We start from the raw sequence: 22,567 nt of genomic DNA, 5'->3' as shown, positions 1-22,567 counted from the left end.
GCACAATTACAAGAAACCTTAAAAAAATAGATATATAATAAATAAACTCTGGGTCTCCTTATCACCTGCCTTCTTTAGACCTATACTGACACTTTGCATTGCTTCTTAGGTCTCTTCTATATTTCTCTTCCTTCCTTTTATATTCGATGTAATTTTCACTTTCTGTTTCTAGCTTTCAGTCCAAAATGTTTTCAGGTGATTATATCTTAACTTCAAAGGCATCATGGTGAAATATCCCTCTTCTTTAGACCTCTGCTAACTCTCTGCATTGTTTCTTAGGTCTCTTCTATTCTTCTCTTCCTTCCTCTCACTCTCTGTTTCTAGCTTTCAGTCCAAAATGTTTTCAAGTAACCGTATCGTAACTTCAAAAGCGCCATGGTGTAATAGTCTTCTTTAGACCTCTATACTGACTCTTTGCATTGTCTCTTAGGTCTCTTCTATTTTTCTCTTCCTTCCTTTATTATACTCGAAACAGTTCTCACTCTTTGTTTCTAGCTTTCAGTCCAAAATGTTTTCAAGTGACCGTATATCGTAACTTCAAAGACATCATGGTGTAATAGTCTTCTTTAGACCTCTGCTAACTCTCTGCATTGTTTCTTAAGTCACTTCTATGTTTCTCTTCCTTCCTTTATTATACTCGAAATAGTTGTCACTCTTTGTTTCTAGCTTTCAGTCACAAATCTAAACACTGTCTCTCAAACCTAAACACTGTCTCTTCTGGGGGTTGGGATGGCATGTTCCTCCCTTCTCCCTTGTTGTTTACCTGCAACAATAAACTATCAATCAATCACACAAATACCTGGACGTACACATCTCAGCAGACACGCCATGGAACACACGTGAGCAGCATCAGGGCCACACAAACATCAAAATTCTTGCATACAAAACACTCGTCAACCATCAATCATTATCTCCCTAATCCTGCCCCTTCACCTGGTTCACCATGTCCCAGTACCTTTCCTCATCCTAATCAGCAACGTTGCCAGATTGTCGTACTCAGCCTGTTATATTTACCGACTTCCGACCCAAAAACTCTCTCGTGGACCCCAATATAGTTAATTCCTGATGTTTCTTGGTATTAGTTAGGCGTCAGAAACCGGTAAATACTATGCTCTGAGTACGAAAATCTGGCAACGGTGCCCGACCATGGAGGTAGAATTGGTGGAGTCGGCATCACCCCAATTAGGTGAATCCGCCCGAGATGTCATTTTTACGGCCAGGTGTCAGGTGTTGTCAGGTCAGGCTCGCCCACCCCCATCTTTTGGCCGTAAATTTGACAGTTCGTCGGGTTGACCTCAATGAATGGGATTAGCGGGCCGTGTCGACTCCACCAATTCTACCTCCATGGGCCGCGCGTCCCCCTGGCGGCGCGCGGCGGAAGCACAAACGTAAACAAACAAGACCAAGACCAAGGGGTGGCAGGGAAGGGTGTTTTTTTTTCTGATTGCGTGTTAGCCTCAAAAACCCTCCTGTCACACCTCGACGTGGATTAGTCTCGTCACCGTTAAGGATAAGGGACCTGCGTCAACCTTCTTTTCAACCATGGCACTGAAGGTGAGGCGCTGGCATGGTATATTTATGTAAGTGGAACACCTCAGACCAGATCAGCTGATAATTAGTTTGCCTTGTTAATTATACTGGACAAATTTGCCTTGGAGGTGTATTTATCTAGTTTTTCACCCGTCGTACTCTGGAGTTTGACAATTTTTCCCATATATCATCATGCTCTACACTAATTCAAGGCCTTTATTTATTTATTTATTTATTTTTGCATTTGTTCCCTACCATTGTATATCTTTTTAGTTTCCTGGTGCTACTTCCACATGTATCCTTAGTTGTATAATCACACTCTGTCCTGCCTGGGGGTTGGGATGGCATGCTCCTCCCTTCTCCTTTGTTGTTTTACTTGCAACAATAAACTATCAATCAATCACTTTCCTGTATAACAATTTCCCACAGAACCAGCTGAGTGAGAGAAGCCAAACCTTTCCATTATGGGGCTGTGTTATGTCTGATTAGATTAAAATGAGGGGTGGTCTAGGTGGTGGCGAAGTCCCCCAATTTATTTATTTTTATTTTTTTACATCAGAGGACACAGCTCAAGGGCAACAAAAAGGAGACGAAAATAAAAGCCCGCTACTCACCACTCTCATAAAAGTAAAGAGAGGTAAATTTCGGGCAGAGAGGCGTCTTGATGCACTAGGATAAGGAGGATGTTAGATTTTTTGAGTAATTTTTTGAGGCAGAAGCTCAACTCCAGTACTAGCAGAGTCTGGCTCCTTCATGGTCTAGTGAGGGCATACATGCTTATCTTTCCTAGTTTCTGTGTATTGTGAGAAGGGAACTTATTTTTGGTGAGTTTTGATGTTTGTTATTAATTTGTTTTATTTTACTAATAGATATCACTAGTTTGGGTGAGGGAATTTCTGAAAACTATTGATTTCCACGTAGAAGGTTTTTTTTTAACATTCTGCCTATGGTGCCAGTAGGATTTCTTGGTGGGTATGGTCGGCAAGCGTTTACCATTTACTGTTGATGAGGTTTCAGGCCCCGCTCCTTTGCTAGCGCAGTGCTCCGCAGGGCCCTCAACAATTACAATGTTAGCCTCAATAATAATCCTCAATGCACTTATTCCCAAACGTCGTAGTGAGTGAGTGAGTGAGCCTTAATTTATTTCATGAATAGCCTACTGATGTCCTTTTAATTAACTTAGCATCATCATAGTCACTTGGCCGTGCTTAGGTTCGTACTAATACCAATATCTTTCCTTTTTACAGTATCACAAATAACCATTAGTTTAATTTTCATATGTCTGATATTTCCTTTATAGTGTCACAGTTAAATATCCAACGATTATTTCCAACTCACTGAACATTTATCACACACAATTTATCTTCGAATACAAACACTAATTAATAGTCATGATCGGTTATGTTACGAGTCCTTTCAATTTCAGTCAAAAGAACTACACAACACAACACTATATGTTTATAGTGGTGCTATCTTGCTTGGCTCATGCTGTCCCCTGAAGCTCATCTTTGATCCTCTTTTTGGAGGGAGAATCTACAGTCCAGGTTGATAGGTGGTCTTCAGGTCAGCATGTGGGTAGTCTTAGGCCACTCGGCTGTGACTAAAAATTGTCAGCTTGTGGCAGTGGATAGGACATGAACCTGGGTCCTCCTGGAAGCTGTGCCCACACATTGACAACTCAGGCACCATCTCCTCGATAGTTGGCAGATATATTAAAAACACGTCAAAGCTCAGAAATAAAGTTTCATGTGCCATTGAAACGGGTGAGGTTATAGATAATTACCACATTGGATGTACATGTGTAGTGCGGCGACGGCCTGATGAACAAGCCTCCCATAACCCTCTTAGCCAGTGGGGTACCTCTTTGGCCAACTCGGTAAGGAGTGGCTCTCACGTCACGTTGGTCGCGGGTTCAATCCCAGGCAGCCAGCGAATACCCTCTCCTTGTTGTGATTAATTTCTCGTGTGTTTCAATACACGCAGAGGAAGTGTGGGACCGAGAGAGTAGAAAATCTCGTCATTAAACATGAACAGAGGTGGTAATATGGAGAATGATGAGAGCTTCACTTTGCAAGCCAGCTATCAAAGTAATTGACCCAATCCTGGCAACATACAGCCAATTAACATTTTCCAATGTTATTACTCTATTTCTTTCCTCCAGAATTCAACCACTGGCTATGACTCAGCCTTTGAGGAAGACATCAAGCTGCGTAAGAAGCAGCAGGAGCGCCATGCCATCATGTATTGTGACAAAGGTGCAAGGCAAGGTATGTGTGCAGGCTTGCCCATGTAGTGATGGTAGTGAGGCAAGGGAGTCACTACTCACAGACAGTTCTTTTCCCATATGCTTTCGGCTCTCACAACAAATATTTCCCAAGGCCACAAACATTGGCGTCTAAAGGGGGGCATGGGAGGTTCAGTTGTCTCTCCTTAGAAATACATATGTTATATTCCCATTCACTCTCATTTGCAAATTATAATAATTAATATTTTCAAAAACTCAGAACACTTGGTGCTGCAGTTATTGGTAATTAATTGTATGTGCTGTTGCCTTGTGGATAACCATTGAAAATATGAAATTTGATGTTTATATGTATAGAACCTTAAACCTAATGGCTTTGTCCCCCATGATATAAATTCCTGTGGATGCCCCTGGCCACAAAGGAGATTAGTTGGGTTCTCATGAGTGTTTTTCACTTTCAAGGTGTAGAAGCCAAACTTTATTTAGCTACACAACAAGCTATCAATCCTTTAAAGCAAATCCCCATTGTAACACTCTCCACCTGACTTAACCCAGTAGCAGCGACGGGCCAAATTTGTGGCTTTACCGTGTAGCAGCGACGGGCCACATTTGTGCTATGAAATAAACCCCCAAAAATAGATGATACATAATCTGATCACAACTGCTTTGATATATATTATGAAATGGTTTGTGTGAGGGGTGATTTTTTCTCATTTTTCTCGCTTGGAGGGACCATTAAGAAACATGATCCCTGCTGCTACAGGGTTAATACAAGCTAATGAATGACGTCCCCTGTACACATGCAGGGCTGCCGAATCGCTCCACCCTGGCGGACATGGCGAGCCTGGAGGAGGGGCGGCGGCTGCGCTACCAGATGTCCAACATGACGGCCTACGAGCGCCACAAGATGCTCATCAACCACTATGTCCTCTACCACCCTGGCAGCACCGCCTTCCTCCAGCGAGACGCGTCAGTACCACACAAACAGTCTCGTATTATCATGTTTTTTCTCACTAAGTATTTTGTTTCCTGGTCTAATTTTTTCTTGTAAGATTAGAAAGACTTTGTAAGACTGGGAAGAACTTGACTTTTTACCTTTCTTTTTTCTTTTTTTTCTTGATTATTTATTTTTATTTTTTTACAACAAAGGAGACAGCTCAAGGGCACACAAAAAAGGGAAACAATAATAAAAAAAAGCCCGCTACTCGCTGCTCCTAAAAATAATCCAAAGAGGTGGCCGAAAGAGAGTATTTAGTTTGTCATGGTTATTTTTCCACCAGCCAGACACATCAGTATCTCACAGACAAGCTCCCTAGGTTATGTTTTTTCTTTTTCTTTTTTTCTCACTCATCATTTTGTTCTTGATATTCCTTTGCCATTATTTTGCTGTCAAGCTTATGATAATGTTTTTTCTCACTCATCATTCTGTTCTTGATATTCCTTTGCCATTATTTTGCTGTTGAGCTAATGATGTTTTCCCTCTTGATATTCCTTTTTTCTTTTTTTCTTTTTTTACTGCAGTGGAGACAGCTCAAGGGCAAAATATATAGCATAGAAAAAAAGCTTGCTATTCTGCCACAACTCCAAAATATAAGGATATCCAAATTTTTCCCAGTTTGATTACTACTACAAGTTAACATAACAGCTAAAACACACCCTTTCTGTCCTACTAAAGCTCTAAAGACAAGAAAGACATCGACGTCATAAGGGAGAATCACCAGTTCCTGTGGGAGAGCTCGGACACTCCGGAGACGTGGGAACAGCAGCTGGCCAAGAAGTACTACGACAAGCTGTTCAAGGAGTACTGCATCTGTGACCTTTCCCGTTACAAGGAGAACAAGGCAAGGCAATAATAGCAGCTTGTGAGAGTTAGGTTAGTGTAGTTTTGCTGGAAGGAAGATTTCAAGTATTTTCAAGCCCATAGACAAGTCATTGCATTAGTGTTGCTAGAAGGAAGGTTTCAAATATTTTTAAGCCTATGGACAAGTTTTATAAGGAGTGTGATGTATCTATGACCTCTCCCACTATAAAGAGAACTAGGATATGCAGGACTGGGGGCTTGTGGGAGTTGCATTAGTGTTGCTGGAAGGAGGGTTTCAGCTATTTTTTAACCATATAGTCAAGTTGTATAATGATTGACAAATGCATCTATGACCCCTTCCACTAAAAGAGAAGACAAACCAGAAGAGGCAATGCTGGCATGTTCTCAGTGTTATGTTTGGATAGTTTTGAAGAAAGGAAGTCTATAAAGCTCTCCGAACTGTATCAGGGGTAATAGATATGTGTATGAATGGAAATGTGAGAGTTTTGGTATGAGCGTAACAACAAAGGGAGCAGACTGTTGAGGGGTTACATTTGGAATAGATATGTTGAATTTGATTATCCTTTTATTTTTCACTTTAGGAGAGTAGCAACATTGAGGGCTTTATTCTGTATCTTCTTTTCACCCTTGAGCTGTCTCCTTTGCTGCAAAAAATTATGTAGGAATAAGGTAGATCAACCACTAAATCAATATCTGTATGAATGTGGATATCCTTACACTTTTCGATTTTGGGGGAGCAGCGACAGGGCAGGCTTTTTTTCTTTTTCTATTTTCATTCATTTCCTTGAGCTGCATGCTGTAAAAAATTATATAGGAACAGAGTAGGTCAATCACTGTCATCTTACTGGAATATCCCTTTAGGTGGGCATGAGGTGGAGGGTCGAGAAGGAGGTGATATCCGGCAAGGGTCAGTTCACGTGTGGGGAGAAGAGGTGCAGCGAGCAGGAGGGGCTGAGGACCTGGGAGATGAACTTTTCGTATCAGGAGCAAGGAGCCAAGAAGAATGCCCTCGTCAAGCTGAGTTGGTATTAACTAATGCTTCCCTCATGCTTCCCCTCATCATTCATTGTTGTTGTTTTAAAAGTTCCTGACTATATATTTATCTTTGCATTCATCAGTAAGTTATGCTCATATTGATGGTATATCCTATTCTCTCATTGATTCTCCTTGCATTCATCAGTTAGTTATGCTCTAATTGATGTTATATACTATTCTCTCTTATTGATTCTCCTTGCATTCATCAGTTAGTTATGCTCTTATTGATGGTATATCCTATTCTCTCATTGATTCTCCTTGCATTCATCAGTTAGTTATGCTCTAATTGATGTTATATACTATTCTCTCTTATTAATTCTCCTTGCATTCATCAGTTAGTTATGCTCTAATTGATGTTATATCCTATTCTCTCTTATTAATTCTCCTTGCATTCATCAGTTAGTTATGCTCATATTGATGGTAAATCCTATTCTCCTTGGTATTGATTCTCCTTGATACTTGTCCATGTTTGTTAGTCTGTGTGATGGATAAACAGGAAGGACTGGAGACTCCTGACTTGGCCAATCTGAGAGAACATGGTTTCCTGTAGACAGATGTAATGCTGCTGTCGTTTATCATCTTTCTTCTTTTTAGCCCTTGATCTGTGTCCTTAAGTTATAATACAAAGACTCATATGCCCCACAGGACTCTGCCACTACTGCTCCTACAAAGTGAACTACCACCACAAGAGGAAAGAGGTGACGCGGAAGAACAGGAAGCGGAAAAACAAAGACGACTCGAGCAGGAAGGACTCCAAGAGGAAGAGCAAGAAGGACGAAGCAGCGGCAGAGGAAGAGAAAGATGAAAGTTCAGCAACAAGCGAAGCACAGAAGGCGGAGGACATATGGAAGGGCCCGGCGAAGTTACCTGATGATAAGAGCCGCGAGGAGGAGTTTGAAGAGTACCTGGAGGACCTGTTCCTATGAATCAAACAGGTAAGCTTAACCTGTCCTTTGGAATTGGCACGGATTTCACCTTCACTGATAGCCTGGTAACATATACTCCCAAGTATTTCTCTGCCTTCGTGGTGGATAGTGGAGTGTTTCCCATGTGGTATTGGTATGCTGGATATTCCCTCCCAAGGTGCATGACTTTACATTTTTCTTCATTGAATTGTAGCAGCCACTTTTTATTCCACTCCTGTAGCTTGGTGATGTCTTCTTGTAGGAAATCTGCAGTCAAGGGGTTCAGGTGATTGCCAGGTGAAGAAAATAGACTATCAGGTTTCAGTTTCAAAAGGACGTAGTCACAATCCGAGCACTGTACCCACGGAACCACTAATCAGAGGAACTAATCATCAATTCATAATCTCCATACTTTTTAGATATGTTTAGGGAAAAGGCTTGAGTCTTGTGCCACTGGTTTTATTTTGTAGTTTTTAGCTCAAGGGAAGAAAAGATAAAATATAAAGGAAATAAGGTAAGTGGAGAAAGAATGAAAAGGTGAAAGAATAAATGAGACGACAAAATATGAGAAAGAAAAAATAGAGAAAAATCAAGTCAAAGAGAACAAAAGAAGGGAAATGCCAGACTCACAGTACATGTCATCACTTAGTAATAATCATACGTGAAGTTATATACAAGTAAGGAAATCCAGGAGCCCATTCATGCCTTCCACACAAAGATGAAGTGAGGGTTTCTCCTTACATGAGCACGGAAGTTAAAAATATGAGGTCATCCATAACTGAAACAAACTTCCTAACAAATAATAGTCCACACTGAAGAAGAAAAATAACATAGAATATAGACATCATTGAAATCCACCAACAGAATCTCTATATATACACACACACATATATATCAAATCACCAAGCAGGAGTGATTGAATATGGACCATTTATACTGACACAACAATCCCTCGCTGTAAAGAGGTGTTCAAACAATGATATACAACACTAATAAAGTTTAATGAATTACTTATCCCCCCCAAAAAAAGAAATATACTAAAATGTACTGGAAAACACATGGAAAAAATTTATTCCCAAAAAATGTACACAGCTCTGAAATAGATATAATGACATGATGTTAAATTAAATAATAAATAATAATGATAATAAAAACTAACACCACCACACATCACCTCTGCTCCAGGTTCACATGTAGGAGGGGAGTGTCGTGACCCCAAGGACGGAGAAGCAGGAGCGCATGACAGCGTGGAGGGAGCTGAGGAGGTGGAGGCGCGCGTGCATGAGGGGGAGGAGGTGCGGCAGGAAGCCCTCCGGGACCACCTGGTGTCTGCCGTAGTACTCGCTCCACCTGTGGCTCAGCGAGTAGAGGAAACGTGCCACCTGGCCACTCTTGGGTTTCCTGGTGCCAGCCGTGACTCCCGAGGCCACGTCTTGGAGGAGCTCAGGCCAGCGGAGGATGTACAGCCACACCAGCTCCCACTCCTCCTATTGGGGGAGATGTATGTGAATGGGGGAATGAATAGTGTGTGTGTATATATGTGGGTGTATGTGAGTGTGTGTATATCCATTAATGGCACCACTATAAACACTTGCCTGCGCCATGACGGGCTGGGGCTGACTACCATCCAGGCCCCTCAAGAGAGCCTACCAGCGTTATAGGCGTTCACGTAAAAATAAATAAATAAATAAATAAAAAATAAATAAAAAACTGCACAATGTAAACTGGATGCATGAATTGTTTTTCTTTTATTTCTATTGTTGTTGGCAAATGGCTAAGTTATTCTTGAAATAAACTATCTCGGCTAATTTGCCATTTTCTTTCCATATTGTTCATGTGTTGCTGCAAAAATATGTGTTCTTCAAAGAGAGACTCTGTTATGTCATGGTATTGAAACCAGTCAAGCAGCAGTTCCCAGATGTCATTCTTTCTCATAAGCTTGAAAAAGGACACCCAGTCTTAACCCCAACCATGATCCTAGATGAACATGAGTAAAAAGCCAGCAAAATCATGGGTGCGTCTTATACTCCGGTGTGTCTCATATGGTGGGAAATACAGTACTTTCTCGTAAGCTTGAAATAGGGCATCCAGTCTTAACCCCAAGCCACGGCCCACCCTAGATGAACATGAGTAAAATGCCACCAAAATCATAGGTGCGCCTTATACTCCGGTGTGTCTTATATGGCGGGAAATACAGTACTTTCTCGCAAGCTTGAAATAGGGCATCCAGTCTTAACCCCAAACCATGGCCCACCCTAGATGAACATGAGTAAAATGCCACCAAAATCATAGGTGCGTCTTATACTCCGGTGTGTCTTATATGGCGGGAAATACAGTACTTTCTCGCAAGCTTGAAATAGGACATCCGGTCTTAATCCCCAAGCCACAACCCTTGATGAACATGAGTAAAATGCCGCCAAAAGAAAGAAGATGAGCTATTTTTCATGTTTGTATTAGGACTTTACTGTATGGAAAGGAGAACTTACATCATGCTTGAGGAGAGAGAAGTCCACATCCTCAGCAGGGGGGAGGGGGGCCACTTCCTCCTGCTGGACACACTGCTCAAAGTGGTCGAAGATGGAGCACAGGCGGGCATAGTTGTACAGCATGAAGGCAGCCTCTGAAACGATGATAACTTTGTATAAGCGTATCTTTAGCAATTCACATTTCATACACACCCTTCCACTAATAGCACTCGTATCTATATGGTGCAAGCAGCTGGTCCTTCTGCTTCTTTAGATTGTAACTGTATACAGAGTGTTATTTATACATGCATGCTGGTTGTTTGTGTTTTTGTTTTTACAGTAAAGGAAGCAGCTCAAAGGCAAGATAGAGAATAAACAAAAATAGCCCAGTGTTGCAGCTGCTTTGGCCAATAGTACCTAGATTTAACCCGCCCACTGTGATTGTCAAGGATTTCGCCTTCACTGGTAGCCTGGTAACATATACTCCCAGGTCTTTCTCTGCCTCTGGTGGCTTATGGAGTGTTCTATGCAGTACTGGTATGCAGGTGCAGGACTTTACATTTTTCTTCACTGAATTGTAGCAGCGACTTTTTGTTCTATTTCTATAGCTTGGTCTTCTTGTAGGAATTCCGCAGTCAAGGGGTTAAGACGATAGCTTTCTATTAGTGTATCTATGTCTATTCTTACACACCCTTCCAGTATTAGCATTCATATCTGTGTGGTGTGCATGGGTGGGCCTTCTCTTTGTTTAGATCACTCTGTATAGCCTCCATCTGTAAAGCCTTTCTCCACGGTCTTCTGGTGTCTGTTCTTCCTATGTATTCTTCCTATGAACGTCTTCCTTGGCCTTCCTGGTGGTCTTCTGCCCTCTACCTCAAACTTCAGTGCACGTCTCAGAACACATCCTGAGACGTGCACTGAATTTTGAGGTAGAGGGCAAAGACCACCAGGAAGGCCAAGGAAGACGTAGAGAAAGGTGGTGGAGGAAGATATGAGGAAGCTGAACATCACGGAAGAAATGGCTATGAACCGGCAACAGTGGAGGAGGTTCATATCCCGTCCAACCCCACCATAGGGAATAAATAGACATTAAACGATGATGATGATGATGATGATGTATAGCCTTCATCCACATCATACAGTCCAACACTCTCATGGTACCTTTACTGTTGTGTGTGTCGCTGTCCCCTTCATACATTCCAACATTCTTATCTTTAGCGTATCGTTTTGCTCTCCTACAGTCTAACGCTTATCTTTTGTGCCGAGTGTGTCCCCTTCCCCCTTCATACAGTCCAACACTCTATGGTACCTTTAACGTTGTGTGTGTCCCCATCCACCTCCACCCTGAGCTGGCTGGAGTGGCTGGGCATGAGGAGCTGTAGGGTGAGGCATCGCTGGGTCTGCTCCTCAAGAAACGCTGCACGATCGGAGCCGTCCATATCCCCGTGTCTCATCTCGGAGGTTCGTTTCAGCTCCTCAGTAAGTATCCTGAGGGCGAGGAGTGGTCGTGAGGGTTGTGTAATGTGCGATGGCAGGGGTGGTGGTGAGGGGTTTGATTTTGTGTACATTCGTGTATATGTGTTGTGAAAAGAAGAACAAGAAAGATTGTGAATATGTGGATATGGGCAAGTGAAGACTCCTAAAAATGAAAAAAACATCAAAATAATATATAAGAATCACAGAAAAAGTTATAAAATCAGGTTAGAAGCTGTTCTGAAAAGAAACTGAATGGATATGGGCAAGTTAATAATGCTACAAATAAAAAAGAAATAATACCATGATACTAGTTAACCCGGTAGCAGCGACGGGCCAAATTTGTGGCTTTACCGTGTAGCAGCAACAGGCCAAATTTGTGCCATGATTTTAACCCCAAAAAATAGATGATACATAAACTGATCACAAATGCTTTGATATATATTATGAAATGGTTTGTGTGAGTGATGATTTTTTCTTATTTTTCTCGCTTAGAGGGACCATTAAGAAACATGATCCTCGCTGCTACCGGGTTAAGAATCACACACAAAAGAGTAGTAAATTGAAGGGGTTAGAAAAAATATGGATAGGTTGGGAGGAAAAGAATTAATGGTTACAAGGAACAAGAATTGATGACCTTCCTGCCACACACACTTCCTATGAAAAAAGTTCCAAAGCTCAAACATCACAACAACCTGCAAGAAAACAGATGTTCTCTTCATATAAACTTAGAACTTTTATCTTGAATGTGTATATCTCCCCAATCTACTTTCTTTAACCCCTCCACTGCGATTGGCACGGATTTTGCCTTCACTGGTAGCCTGGTAACATGATATTCCCAGGTCTTTATCTGCCTCTGTGGTGGATAGTGGAGTGTTTCCCATGTGGTATTGGTATGCTGGATTTCCCCTCCCAATGTGCATGACTTTACATTTTTCTTCTTTGAATTGTAGCAGGCACTTTTTGTTCCATTCCTGTAGGTGGGCCACATCCAAGAGGTTAATGTATGTTCACTTGTCATCAAATATAATGGTACCGGACTTTAAGAATAACACAAAGCTTACCTACAATATTCCTCTACAGATCCGGTCCAGGGGTTCCCAGTCTTGCCGTCCACCACCCCAAAGTACTGATACACCCATGGACTGTTTTGTATTCCCTTCATGCTGTCTGTGATTACAAACTCTATCACATCTGAGGGTCTTCTTTCTTTCTGTCTCTGTGTTTCATCTTGGGTCAACTGTGCACTGTGTTCCTCTCCCTTCGTCTCATCTGTTTGTCTCTCTGCGTCAGCCTTCTCCGGCCACTCAAGTCTCTCACTCACACAGTAATAAGGAGTCTGGGTTTCCGTTGTCACGACCTCATTACTCGGTGCACACATAACATACATTTCACCACTCACACCTGAAGCCTCGTTACTGCTGTCTACCTGTCTCTCAGGAGGTGAGTCTAACCCTCCATCAACCAGCAGCTTCTGTCTCACTGCGTCGCCACACATATGCCCAGGAAGACCCTTGGCAGACTCTCTCTCATTCACAACGCAATAACTCGCTGGGTTCACTGATGTCCCTGGGAGTCTACTATGTTGTGGGTTCTGTGAGTCTTGTGGTTCTGAGGCCAATGGACAGGCTGCCTCTGGTTCACACTCCTCGCGGCTCACAATCATATACTCCTCGTCCTTGCTCTCCGGCCCCGTCCCGCTGGTAGTCGTGTCGCTGGCATCCACGCTGGCGCCACAGAACTCGAGTATCCTGGTGATGTGGTTTGCTAGCTTGATGCCACGTGTGTACTTCAGGCCAGCGTGCTCCCTTTGTGCAGCGTAATGACTCAGCACAATAGGAACCTGGAGGGAGATAGATCTTTTCTTTCTTTCTTTCTATCGTTTTTTTACAAGCATATATTAGCATGACACAAACCTGCCAAAAGATCAATTCCAAAACGTTCATATACGATTAACCCGGAAGCAGCGACGGGCCAAATTTGTGGCTTTACCGTGCAGCAGTGACAGGCCAAGTTTGTGCCTTGATATAAACCCCCCAAAATAGATGATACATAATCTGATTACAAATCCTTTGATATATATTATGAAATGGTTTGTGTGAGGGGTGATTTTTTCTCATTTTTCTCGCCTGGAGGGACCATTAAGAAACATGATCCCCGCTGCTACAGAGTTAAATACTAATCATCTGCACAAATTGTTCATTTTTATATAGTACAGCAATGGAAGCAGCTCAGGGTCAACAAAACAGAAAATGAAAAAGCCCCATTTCACCAAAACCCCATATGGTGAATCTTTTTTTTCCTGTTTATTGCATGACTCACCTGTTTGAGCAGTGCGTTGGCCCCGTACCTGAGCCCCTCCCTGGCCACCCTCGGCAGAAAGGTCTTCATCACCTGGGGGTGGTCCAGGTGGATCCGCAGCATCTTGTTCTGCACGCACACCTTCCCCACCGGCAGCCGACACGCCTCCAGGGCTCGCTCCACCATCTGAAGCAAGACGATTTTTAGCTCTTATAAAAAGAAAAGGCTGCTTGGGGCCCCTGCAGTAGCCATGGGTCACAAAGCATAAAAGATGACATACAAGTGAAATGAAAAGGACAAATTAAGCATATACTATCCACAGCAGTAGCATTTATGATCACTTTTGCCATCAATCAATCAACAACAGTCCTTAACCCAGTAGCAGCGAGAGGCCAAATTTGTGCCATGATATAAACCCCCCAAAATAGATGATACATAATCTGATCACAAATGCTTTGATATATATTATGAAATGGTTTGTGTGAGTGATGCATTAAGAAACATGATCCCTGCTGCTACCGGGTTAACCAAGGCTCCATACTTATGATATCATTTTTTATCACAGCAAAGGAGAGGAAATGCTTTATCCAGATCATACAAATTTATCATGAGAGTTGTAGATAAAAAATTTCAAAGCCACATTTTATCAGCATTATCATATGAAGTGACACAAAGCCCTAAGAATCTGCCCACCTTGAGGTTGTCCTCGGTGGGGTTGTGGATGAAGTTTCCGAAGGGTGTGTTGGGGTCGGCCACCTCCCGCAGCTTGGGGGAGTTGAGGGGGATGATGAAGTCCCCTTTGGTCAGCTTCTCATAGTCCGCTGCACAACCAGAAAGGATTATCATTTTTTTTTTTTTTTTACAGCAGAGGGCATAAAAAAAAAGTAACAAATGTGAAAAAAAGCCCGCTACTCACTGCCTAGAAAGGATTACTTAGTGCCAAAAAATCTTTGTAAAATTGTACCTTTATTTATCACAATATACTTCTTTCAACTTATTTGTTTTCTTCAGTTGAGCAGATATTTAAACATTCACACCATACTTTCCACTTTTTAAACTGCCTTTATGCATCACACTAGTACATAATGCAACTTATTTTTTCCTTCAATTTTATCCGCTATTTGGACACTAACAACATAGTTAACTTCATAAATGATTTGAATATCTTCTTTCAATACCATCAGACTTTTGGACTTAACAATACACTTAATTCAACTTCTTAGATGACTTACAGCTTCCATTCAGTATTAGCAAACAAGTAGGCAGGCATTACTTTGACGTATTTAACTCATAGAATAACTTACTTACAAATGATTGTTTTCTTGGAGGACTTAGGGCTCATATTTCTTTGATGAATTAAAATTAGAAAAAAGTTAATTTTACAACTTTAGAATCCTAACTTCCATATGACCCCAAACTTCCTTGCAAACCCTGGCCTATGTTGTGACACCTGAGTGAGTGGCAGCAGCACCCACCCAACCCTCACCCCCACCCCCTGGCCCAAACCCTCACCTCTGCGGGCCACAGCCAGGAACAGGTCCAGCTGTGCCTGTGAGGGCGGCTCCCCCAACACGCACTGGAGGAAGCTGCTCACAAATGAGGTCAAACACGTCTCCATTATGACTCTTCCTGGGTAAAAAAAATCATCACTTTAGAGAATAATAAAATGGGGAACAATTTTAATTTCAGTGACCAAAATCTAAGTCTAGAGAAATGTGTTTTGTAATTGTGTGCTTAGCTTAATAAGAGAAGGATGTGGTAGGTAAGAAGAGGAAAGTTAGTGAGAGAATGGAGGACAATAATGATTGGTAAAGGGGAAGTTAGCAGGGGAATGGATGTAATATATGGATAGTTGAGAGAAGCCACTGAGAGAACAGAGTAAGAACATGGATGGTAGAAAGAAGTCAGTGAGGGAATGAAGGAAGAACATCAATGGTGAAAGGAGGTGGCGCACTTTCCAGCCTGTATACACATCATTGTGCTCCATTTGGTTGTAATACAATTAAAGACTGACACAACTATGGAGTGTGGCCTGCCCTGCCTTGAGTTGCGGAAGCCCAGTAGGTGAATAGACCAGCTGAGTAAAGGGAAATAGGATCTGAGTGACATTAACTAGTTTGCTGTGAACAAAATTTATGTTAACTGTCTTGCTTTCAGAAACAGGGTCTAGAACAATGGCACTGGGATGATCAAGTGGCAAAAATACACACAACTGCTTCTAATATTGCTTGTAAGATGGAATGCAGCACATCTTAACTCCTAACTTGTATATTCGGCAATGATCAAAACAACAAAATAACAATAGTAACCAAATGACCAGTCCAGGTAGGCCAAGCAACTAAGAATATTATCAAAACATCAAAACCATCATCTACATCGGCCTGGGATATTGGTTGGCTGACTGGTGCATAATCTCGTTCCCATAGTTAAGGTAAAATATAATCCTCCTAGCATGGCAGTGGTAAAACTATGAACCAATACATGTCAGTACATTAAAATAGGAAGATTGGCAGTGTTAGTCAAGGGTTTGTTTTTTATCTTGCTGCCACAGTTTGAACAATATTAAGGTACAACATAAGCCTCCTAGCATGGCAGTGGAAAAACTATGAACCAATACACGTCAGTACATTAAATAGGAAGATTGGCAGTGTTAGTCAAGGGTTTGTTTTTAATCTTCCTGCCACAGTTTGAACAATTAAGGTACAACATAAGCCTCCTAGCGTGTTAGTGGAAAAACTATGACCCAATGTACACGTCAATACATTACAATAGGAAGGTTGGCAGTGTTAGTCAAGGGTTTGTTTTTAATCTTCCTGCCACAGTTTGAACAATATTAAGGTACAACATAAGCCTCCTAGCGTGTCAGTGGCAAAACTATGACCCAATACACGTCAATACATTACAATAGGAAGGTTAGTGGAGATGCTGAAGGGTTTGTTTTAATCTTGCTGCCACAGTTTGAACAATATTAAGGTACAACATAAGCCTCCTAGCGTGTCAGTGGCAAAACAATGACCCACTACACGCCAGTACATCAAAACAGGAACATTGGCAGTGAGAATGAAGGGTTTGTTTACCTGTGTCCTGGGGGTGTTGTCGTACGCGCGGCGCCACGTGTTTGGGTCCCCGCCGCGCTGCCTGACGCACGAGGCTCTCCGCGGCACTGACACACTGACATACGGGTTCATGTTATAGCGGTGGAGGGCCCAAAGCTTGCCTACGAGCGCTTATTAACGGCAGACACAATGCTTTTATGATGCAGAACCCCCGCACAATAACACTAAGCCATCCTTGCCACAAAAATACACGGACATGAAACCTGAGACAAAAAAATCTTAGTATTTTTATTGGCTCATCCTTAATCTCCTGTCTGTTCTGCTTGCACGAGGAAGTGATGACCGCAGATCAGTGCCGCTCAACACACAGCCGTCCCACAAAACGAATGGCCACAGTGCCTCCAGGGAGGATCGAACTCCCGGCCTCTGGTTTACTAGACCAGCGCTCTAGCCACTGAGCTATGGAGGCGCGCTGCAGGGATACGGGAAATTATAAAAGTTTGAAATATGTTGTTAATCCCAAGGTTATTATTTTGGGTTAATGAAGATAGTGACAATGTATTAGTGGGACAGAGCCACGTACAAGGCCGCCCCCCGCGCCGGCCGCCCCACACCTGCGTGCAGGTGTGGGGCGGCCCCCGAGCCAGGAGTGTTGCCTGGCGCCGGCCCGACATGTATCTCGCCACACAGGACACGCAACCCCCACGCTTTATTTACTATATATCGTTACTTTAAAACAGCAATAAAATTATTTCAACATTGCCAGCTTCAACACAGGTCAGGATGGCCGAGTGGTCTAAGGCGCCAGACTCAAGGTAACCTTCCCTTCCGATAGAAGGGGCGTGGGCATTCTGGTCCTCTTTGAGGGCGTGGGTTCGAATCCCACTCCTGACACACTTTTTGCTTTTCATCTTGGTTACCCTTTATTTTCCACTTGGAAATCAATTCAATTCATATCCCTTGACACCCTCAGGTAGGTAGCAAGCCCCGCTGTAACCCATCTCATGCTGCTACTGCTATTACGGCGGCTGGTGAGAAAATTATTTATTTATTTATTGTTCCTGCAAGCGTCTTTGACACGAAAAGATATGGTGAATCTGACAAGGGAGCTGCTCATTTAGCAGCATTATGAACAGCTGGTCAGGGTGGGCGATGATTCCCAGGCTAAGGGCTCACCGAAACACCCATGCAGCTGTAGCCACCTGCAGAGTAGTGTGTACACTTGTCCCTGTTGACCCATCTTGCGGGCGGCTGTGGGGGAGGCTTGGGAGGCTTGGTGTGGGTGTGGGTGTGGTGTGGCCAGCGTTAACATAAAGTTTGGCTTTCCTCTACGAACACTAGGCCGCGTTATTGTGGTTTTAACATCCCTTCTCATTGTTTTTTCATCCACACAACATTGGGGTCTATAGTCAAGCGTAACTAGCGAGAGCCCTTCTCACGACTAAGCTTTCCGGGCTAAGATAGATTTTTTTTTTATTTGTCAAGTCGAGAGTCTTTTAATTAATTGATTTCCAGTATTTAGACTGTCTGTTTATTGTTACAAATCCCGCACATGGCAGAAAATGTCAGAGTCAAGTAAAACCTAATCTTTGGGGAGCAAACCCTGAGGTCCAACGGCCTAGCTCGTTCTTCGTAGTGCTGCATAACTCAAGGATTACCTCCCAAGTGTTTCTTGCAACAGCCCGGCCGGACACCTGGTAAAACTCGTGAAGAAAAACAATTTTATCCCACGTGCCTTCAGGGAGGATCGAACTCCCGGCCTCTGGTTTACTAGACCAGCGCTCTAGCCACTGAGCTATGAAGGCTTGCAATTTCTCCTTTAATAAACATTATAAAAATTTAATTTGTACAAACTTTACTTTTTCGTGTATAAATCGTTGTTCTTTCTTGAACATATAACCCTGGCGTATAAATAGCATAACTAACAAGAAAAGAAGTTGTCCGCAGCTCGCAGCGGCCAGGTGGTAGCGGCGGCGTGCGAAGGCCACACGGCGGCCCGCGGCTGGCACATGAACGGCTCGCCGTAGAACACCGCGAACAAGACATAAGAACATAAGAATATAAGGAGTCTGCAAGAGGCCGGTAGTCCTATGCAAGGCAGCTTCAGTGAACCTAACCCCACCTAACATCACTATCCATGAATTATTATTATTACTATTTATTTTATTTTTTTTGTCTATCATACGATAAATTGGCACTCTCCACATGACTGGCAAGCATGTTATTTTTATATAATTCCACTTATCCACCACTCTGTTGGTAAACCACTTCTTGCCAATGTCCTTAATTGTTGAATCTGAATTTATCCAGTTTAATTGAACCCATTATACTACGTGTATACCCGGTTCGATTTCTCTTGTTACCATCAGAACTTTATTAATATCCCCCCTTTATCCATTAATAACCCTCGAAAAAAGTCTCCTCGCTCTCTTCGCCTTTGAAGAGGAAAGTTAATTTTCTTAATTCGTCTTAATTTATTTCCTTATAAGTTTTCTTAACTCGTGAATAACCTTTGTACGCGTCACCCTTCTCTGTACCGATCGATTAAAACATTGATATACATTCTACAGTAAGGTGTCCAGAACTAAACCGCATAATCGAGATATGTTTGCCTGGGGACCGAAATCCCCCCAAAAATATGGCCTTCCACCTCATATCAACTACTTCCAAAGGACAAAATAGAGATGAATCGGGTTCGAATGAGTGTTTTTAGGTTCACGGTACAGTAAAAGGGTCAAACTACCACCAACGCCTTAAAACTATACCTGGAAATGCCCTATAAACGCCTAGGAAAGCCTTGTTAAATATGTATTCTCTGATGCTTCCACCGCTCACGTCAACTGCTTCCAAAGGCCCCCAAATGAATCGGGTTCGAATGAGTGTTTTTTTATGTGCACGGTGCCGAAGAAGGACCAGACTACCACCAGAGCCATAAAACTAACCCTGGAAATGGTCAAAACGCCTAGGAAAGCCATGTCATTCATGTGAAATATTTAAGAATATGACGTATATACCCTGAGAGTGATAGGCTATAAACAATTAACGAGAACCATATCATTGCGCCACTGGTAGTTTTATTCTATCTCGGATGATGATTAGCATTTCTGTTGTTCGTTCTGTTATAGCTTTAATAAAACCAATCTACTACTAATTTCTGCTTTCACACTCCTTCCCCTCCCCTCAGAGAAGTGGCTATTATAGTAATCGAACTGTTCAACTTTCATGCATCAGCCGGCCAGTACAAACAGATTTACGTGGATTTCACAAAACATCAATAAGAGCGTGTCTCGTGATTGACGGTGAATCGTTACCAACATCCTTCAGACAGGTAGAGCTGATGCTAGCATGCAGTAGGCTATGGGTAGGATTACCGATTACTGCTCGACGAAGTTCCTCACCACTGGTTGTTGCTTAAATTACAGGCTCACAGAGTATATGGGAAAGTTTTGAACTGAGCATTAGAAAGCAGAGTTCAAATCAGTGGAAAAAAAATGACTGCATGGGGTTGTTAATGATCGAGTGGGGTCCTATACTGGGGTCGGTATTAGGTTCACATCGATTTATCATATGTATCAATGATTTTGACACAGGAATTAGTAATGATGTCAGAAAGTTTGCTAATGACACAAAGATCGATCGGCACTAGACAGATTAATTTTGTATGATTAGGCGGGGAGTGGCATATAGAGAGGAACTCAATGTCGGGAAATTCAAGTATGGGCAGCTAAATGACCCTTCACATAATCATTGCTTAATTAAATGACATTCCCCCTAAGCAGGTCTATGTGTGAGAAGGATTCAGGGGTCTTAATATTAGGGCACAATGCATCCGCAGGCTAGAAATCATGATAATAGAAGCGCTGAATTGTACTCATCCTCAAACTATTAGCATCAGCAAGACCTATATAGTTGACGTAAGGGATGGAAGCATACCGACCTCATTCCTTCCTCTGTCTCCTCAAATGCTAGTCACTACGAGGAAGCATTAATAAAAACCAGTAAATGACAAACAGTTTGGCCCTTCTTCTGTACCGTGAACCTAAAAAAAACACTCCTCAGAACCCGATTCATCTCTTTTTGGGCCTTTTAAAGTGGTTGACGTGAGGGATAGAAGCAATTGGTCCTTCTTCTGTACCGTGAACCTAAAAAAAATAAAAAATAATAAAATAGAACCCAAATCATCTCTTTTTTGGCCTTTTAAAGTGGTTGACCTCGGAGGAATCATTAAAATAAACAGTAAATGACAAACAGTTTGGCCCTTCTTCTGTACCGTGAACCTAAAAAAAACACTCATCAGAACCCGATTTATCTCTTTTTTGGCCTTTGAAAGTATAGTTGACCCTCATTCCTTCCTCTGTCTCCTCAAATGCTAGTTTGGCCTTTGAAAGTGGTTGAAGTGAGGGATGGAAGCGTATGTAGCCGACCTCATTTCTTTCTGTGTCTCCTCAAATGCTAATCACTACGAGGAATCATTAAAATAAGCCAATAAAAGACAAGCATATCACTTTACCTTGTTGCCTTGCTGGTGTTTTCCCTTGCCAGTTCGAGAGCTTCCTTGACGCAACTTTCCCCGTCCGTGACTCGTGCGTGACTGGCAACGTTTGGAAAGTTATTGCATTCGAAAGTAGATTAAAATGATATGAGCCGTAAAAACTGGATTAAAAGTTGCATTTATGAGTGATAATAATAATAAAACACAAGCAAAAATGTTAAAACTCAAAATCGTCTGTACTGAACGTTTAACTGTTAGATACTCATTGAAAGCCATATTTTCCTGTTGTATTTTTTTTTTCTATTACTAGGCGGTTTTTTCAATCACCACAGGCTCATTTGGGGACAATGTGATGGAGATGAGCACTGAGGCCAAGCGTAGTAGCCATAGCGTATGCCCCCAGCTTTACCTTCATTCTACTTTATTCTTTTTGTCGAGGCCCAAGAACTGTAAGACATTATGCTTTACCTCCTCCTCAGTATTGTCTAACACCTCTTTAGTCTCCCCTCACCCTCCTCTCCTTATCCTTCTCTCATTCTATCCTCAATCACATTTTTCATCCCCATGCTTCAAATACATTTCTTATTCAATTATTCTGTTTTATCCTTGTTGTCAGTCTCTTTTAGTGTATCCTCAACCTCCACCCTCTCCTTATTCTTCCCATCATCACATTTTCTAACCACCATGCAACACTTTTTTATGCAACATTTCTGCTTTACTTTACTGTCAGTCTTCTATAGTCTTTACCCTCACTAACCTCCCTATCCTCTCCTTAATAGCATCATCACATATATTTACTACTCAACTAACGCACTTTTTATTTCAACAAGTCTTTTTACTTTGTTGTCCGTATTCTTTAGTCTCCCCTCACCCTTCTTTATCCTTCATCACATTTTCTTACCACCCTTCAACAAACAAACTTTTTATGCAACATTCAATATACCGTTTCAAATTAGTTTCCTTTGCAAGAATTGAGAAACTCCAAAGATTGTCACTAATTCTAACATCATCATCGTCTTGTTACATATCAGGTTTTCCGATAGTCTCTTGTGAGGTTGGACAGTCGATGATACACTTCCAACTATAACTGTGTCTCGGCTTCTCCAATGTCCGATGCCGTCAAATCCCATTCAACACACTGCCTCCATTTCTTTTTTGATGTGTTTGGTGGGTGGCAGGTTAGCTCTTCCACCCCAGCAACTCATGGAAATAAAATGTTTCAAACTCCTTAACCCATCCACTGCGA

The 22,567-nt window shown here is 42.2% G+C and overlaps 2 protein-coding genes and 3 non-coding genes across 12 annotated transcripts; 2 read left to right on the top strand and 3 right to left on the bottom strand.

Moving 5' to 3' along the window:
* The first annotated feature begins 1,385 nt into the window (after positions 1-1,385).
* Positions 1,386-8,868, top strand: LOC126983232 (protein FRA10AC1 homolog). Of its 2 annotated transcripts, none has more exons than XR_007735690.1 (7): positions 1,386-1,554; positions 3,692-3,797; positions 4,579-4,741; positions 5,448-5,613; positions 6,456-6,619; positions 7,275-7,564; positions 8,720-8,868. XR_007735690.1 is itself a non-coding variant. In XM_050835870.1 (7 exons), exons 1-6 carry the CDS (start codon positions 1,543-1,545, stop codon positions 7,553-7,555), a joined length of 888 nt encoding a protein of 295 aa, XP_050691827.1. In that variant the 5' UTR covers positions 1,386-1,542; the 3' UTR covers positions 7,556-7,564; positions 8,720-8,868. The 2 variants fall into 2 exon arrangements, 1 of the variants encoding a protein (XP_050691827.1); XM_050835870.1 differs by having other exon boundaries at positions 6,456-6,615.
* LOC126983231 (uncharacterized) lies at positions 8,722-21,418 on the bottom strand. Of its 7 annotated transcripts, none has more exons than XM_050835865.1 (8): positions 21,340-21,418; positions 15,286-15,402; positions 14,467-14,594; positions 13,795-13,959; positions 12,537-13,315; positions 11,309-11,487; positions 10,021-10,154; positions 8,722-9,021 (listed from the first exon to the last, which is right to left on the bottom strand). In XM_050835865.1, the coding sequence occupies exons 2-8, from the start codon at positions 15,389-15,391 to the stop codon at positions 8,722-8,724; spliced, it is 1,791 nt and encodes a 596-aa protein (XP_050691822.1). In that variant the 5' UTR covers positions 15,392-15,402; positions 21,340-21,418. The 7 variants fall into 7 exon arrangements, with proteins under 7 accessions (XP_050691822.1, XP_050691825.1, XP_050691824.1 ...); XM_050835868.1 differs by having other exon boundaries at positions 15,286-15,398; positions 21,340-21,411; XM_050835867.1 differs by lacking the exon at positions 21,340-21,418 and adding an exon at positions 19,595-19,618.
* On the bottom strand, positions 17,226-17,298 carry Trnat-agu (transfer RNA threonine (anticodon AGU)). Its single transcript has one exon. It is a non-coding gene; the product is annotated as a tRNA-Thr (tRNA).
* Positions 17,607-17,723, top strand: Trnal-caa (transfer RNA leucine (anticodon CAA)). Its single transcript has 2 exons — positions 17,607-17,644; positions 17,679-17,723. It is a non-coding gene; the product is annotated as a tRNA-Leu (tRNA).
* On the bottom strand, positions 18,562-18,634 carry Trnat-agu (transfer RNA threonine (anticodon AGU)). Its single transcript has one exon. It is a non-coding gene; the product is annotated as a tRNA-Thr (tRNA).
* Positions 21,419-22,567: the final 1,149 nt, after the last annotated feature.

The sequence above is a fragment of the Eriocheir sinensis genome, chromosome 53 (genome assembly GCF_024679095.1).
Source record: "Eriocheir sinensis breed Jianghai 21 chromosome 53, ASM2467909v1, whole genome shotgun sequence".
In the NCBI taxonomy this organism is placed as follows: domain Eukaryota; kingdom Metazoa; phylum Arthropoda; class Malacostraca; order Decapoda; family Varunidae; genus Eriocheir; species Eriocheir sinensis.
This window is presented reverse-complemented; position numbering and strand designations above follow the sequence as displayed.

Coding starts and splice junctions, on each gene's coding strand:
- LOC126983231 (XM_050835863.1), bottom strand. CDS start 16,951: ATGTCAGTGTGTCAGTGCCGCGGAGAGCCTCGTGCGTCAGGCAGCGCG. Junction 15,399..16,850: donor ACAACACCCCCAGGACACAG/GTAAACAAACCC, acceptor TTACCCAGGAAG/AGTCATAATGGAGACGTGTT. Junction 13,960..14,466: donor CCACCGAGGACAACCTCAAG/GTGGGCAGATTC, acceptor GTCTTGCTTCAG/ATGGTGGAGCGAGCCCTGGA.
- LOC126983232 (XM_050835870.1), top strand. Junction 4,742..5,447: donor GCCTTCCTCCAGCGAGACGC/GTCAGTACCACA, acceptor GTCCTACTAAAG/CTCTAAAGACAAGAAAGACA. Junction 5,614..6,455: donor CCCGTTACAAGGAGAACAAG/GCAAGGCAATAA, acceptor ATATCCCTTTAG/GTGGGCATGAGGTGGAGGGT.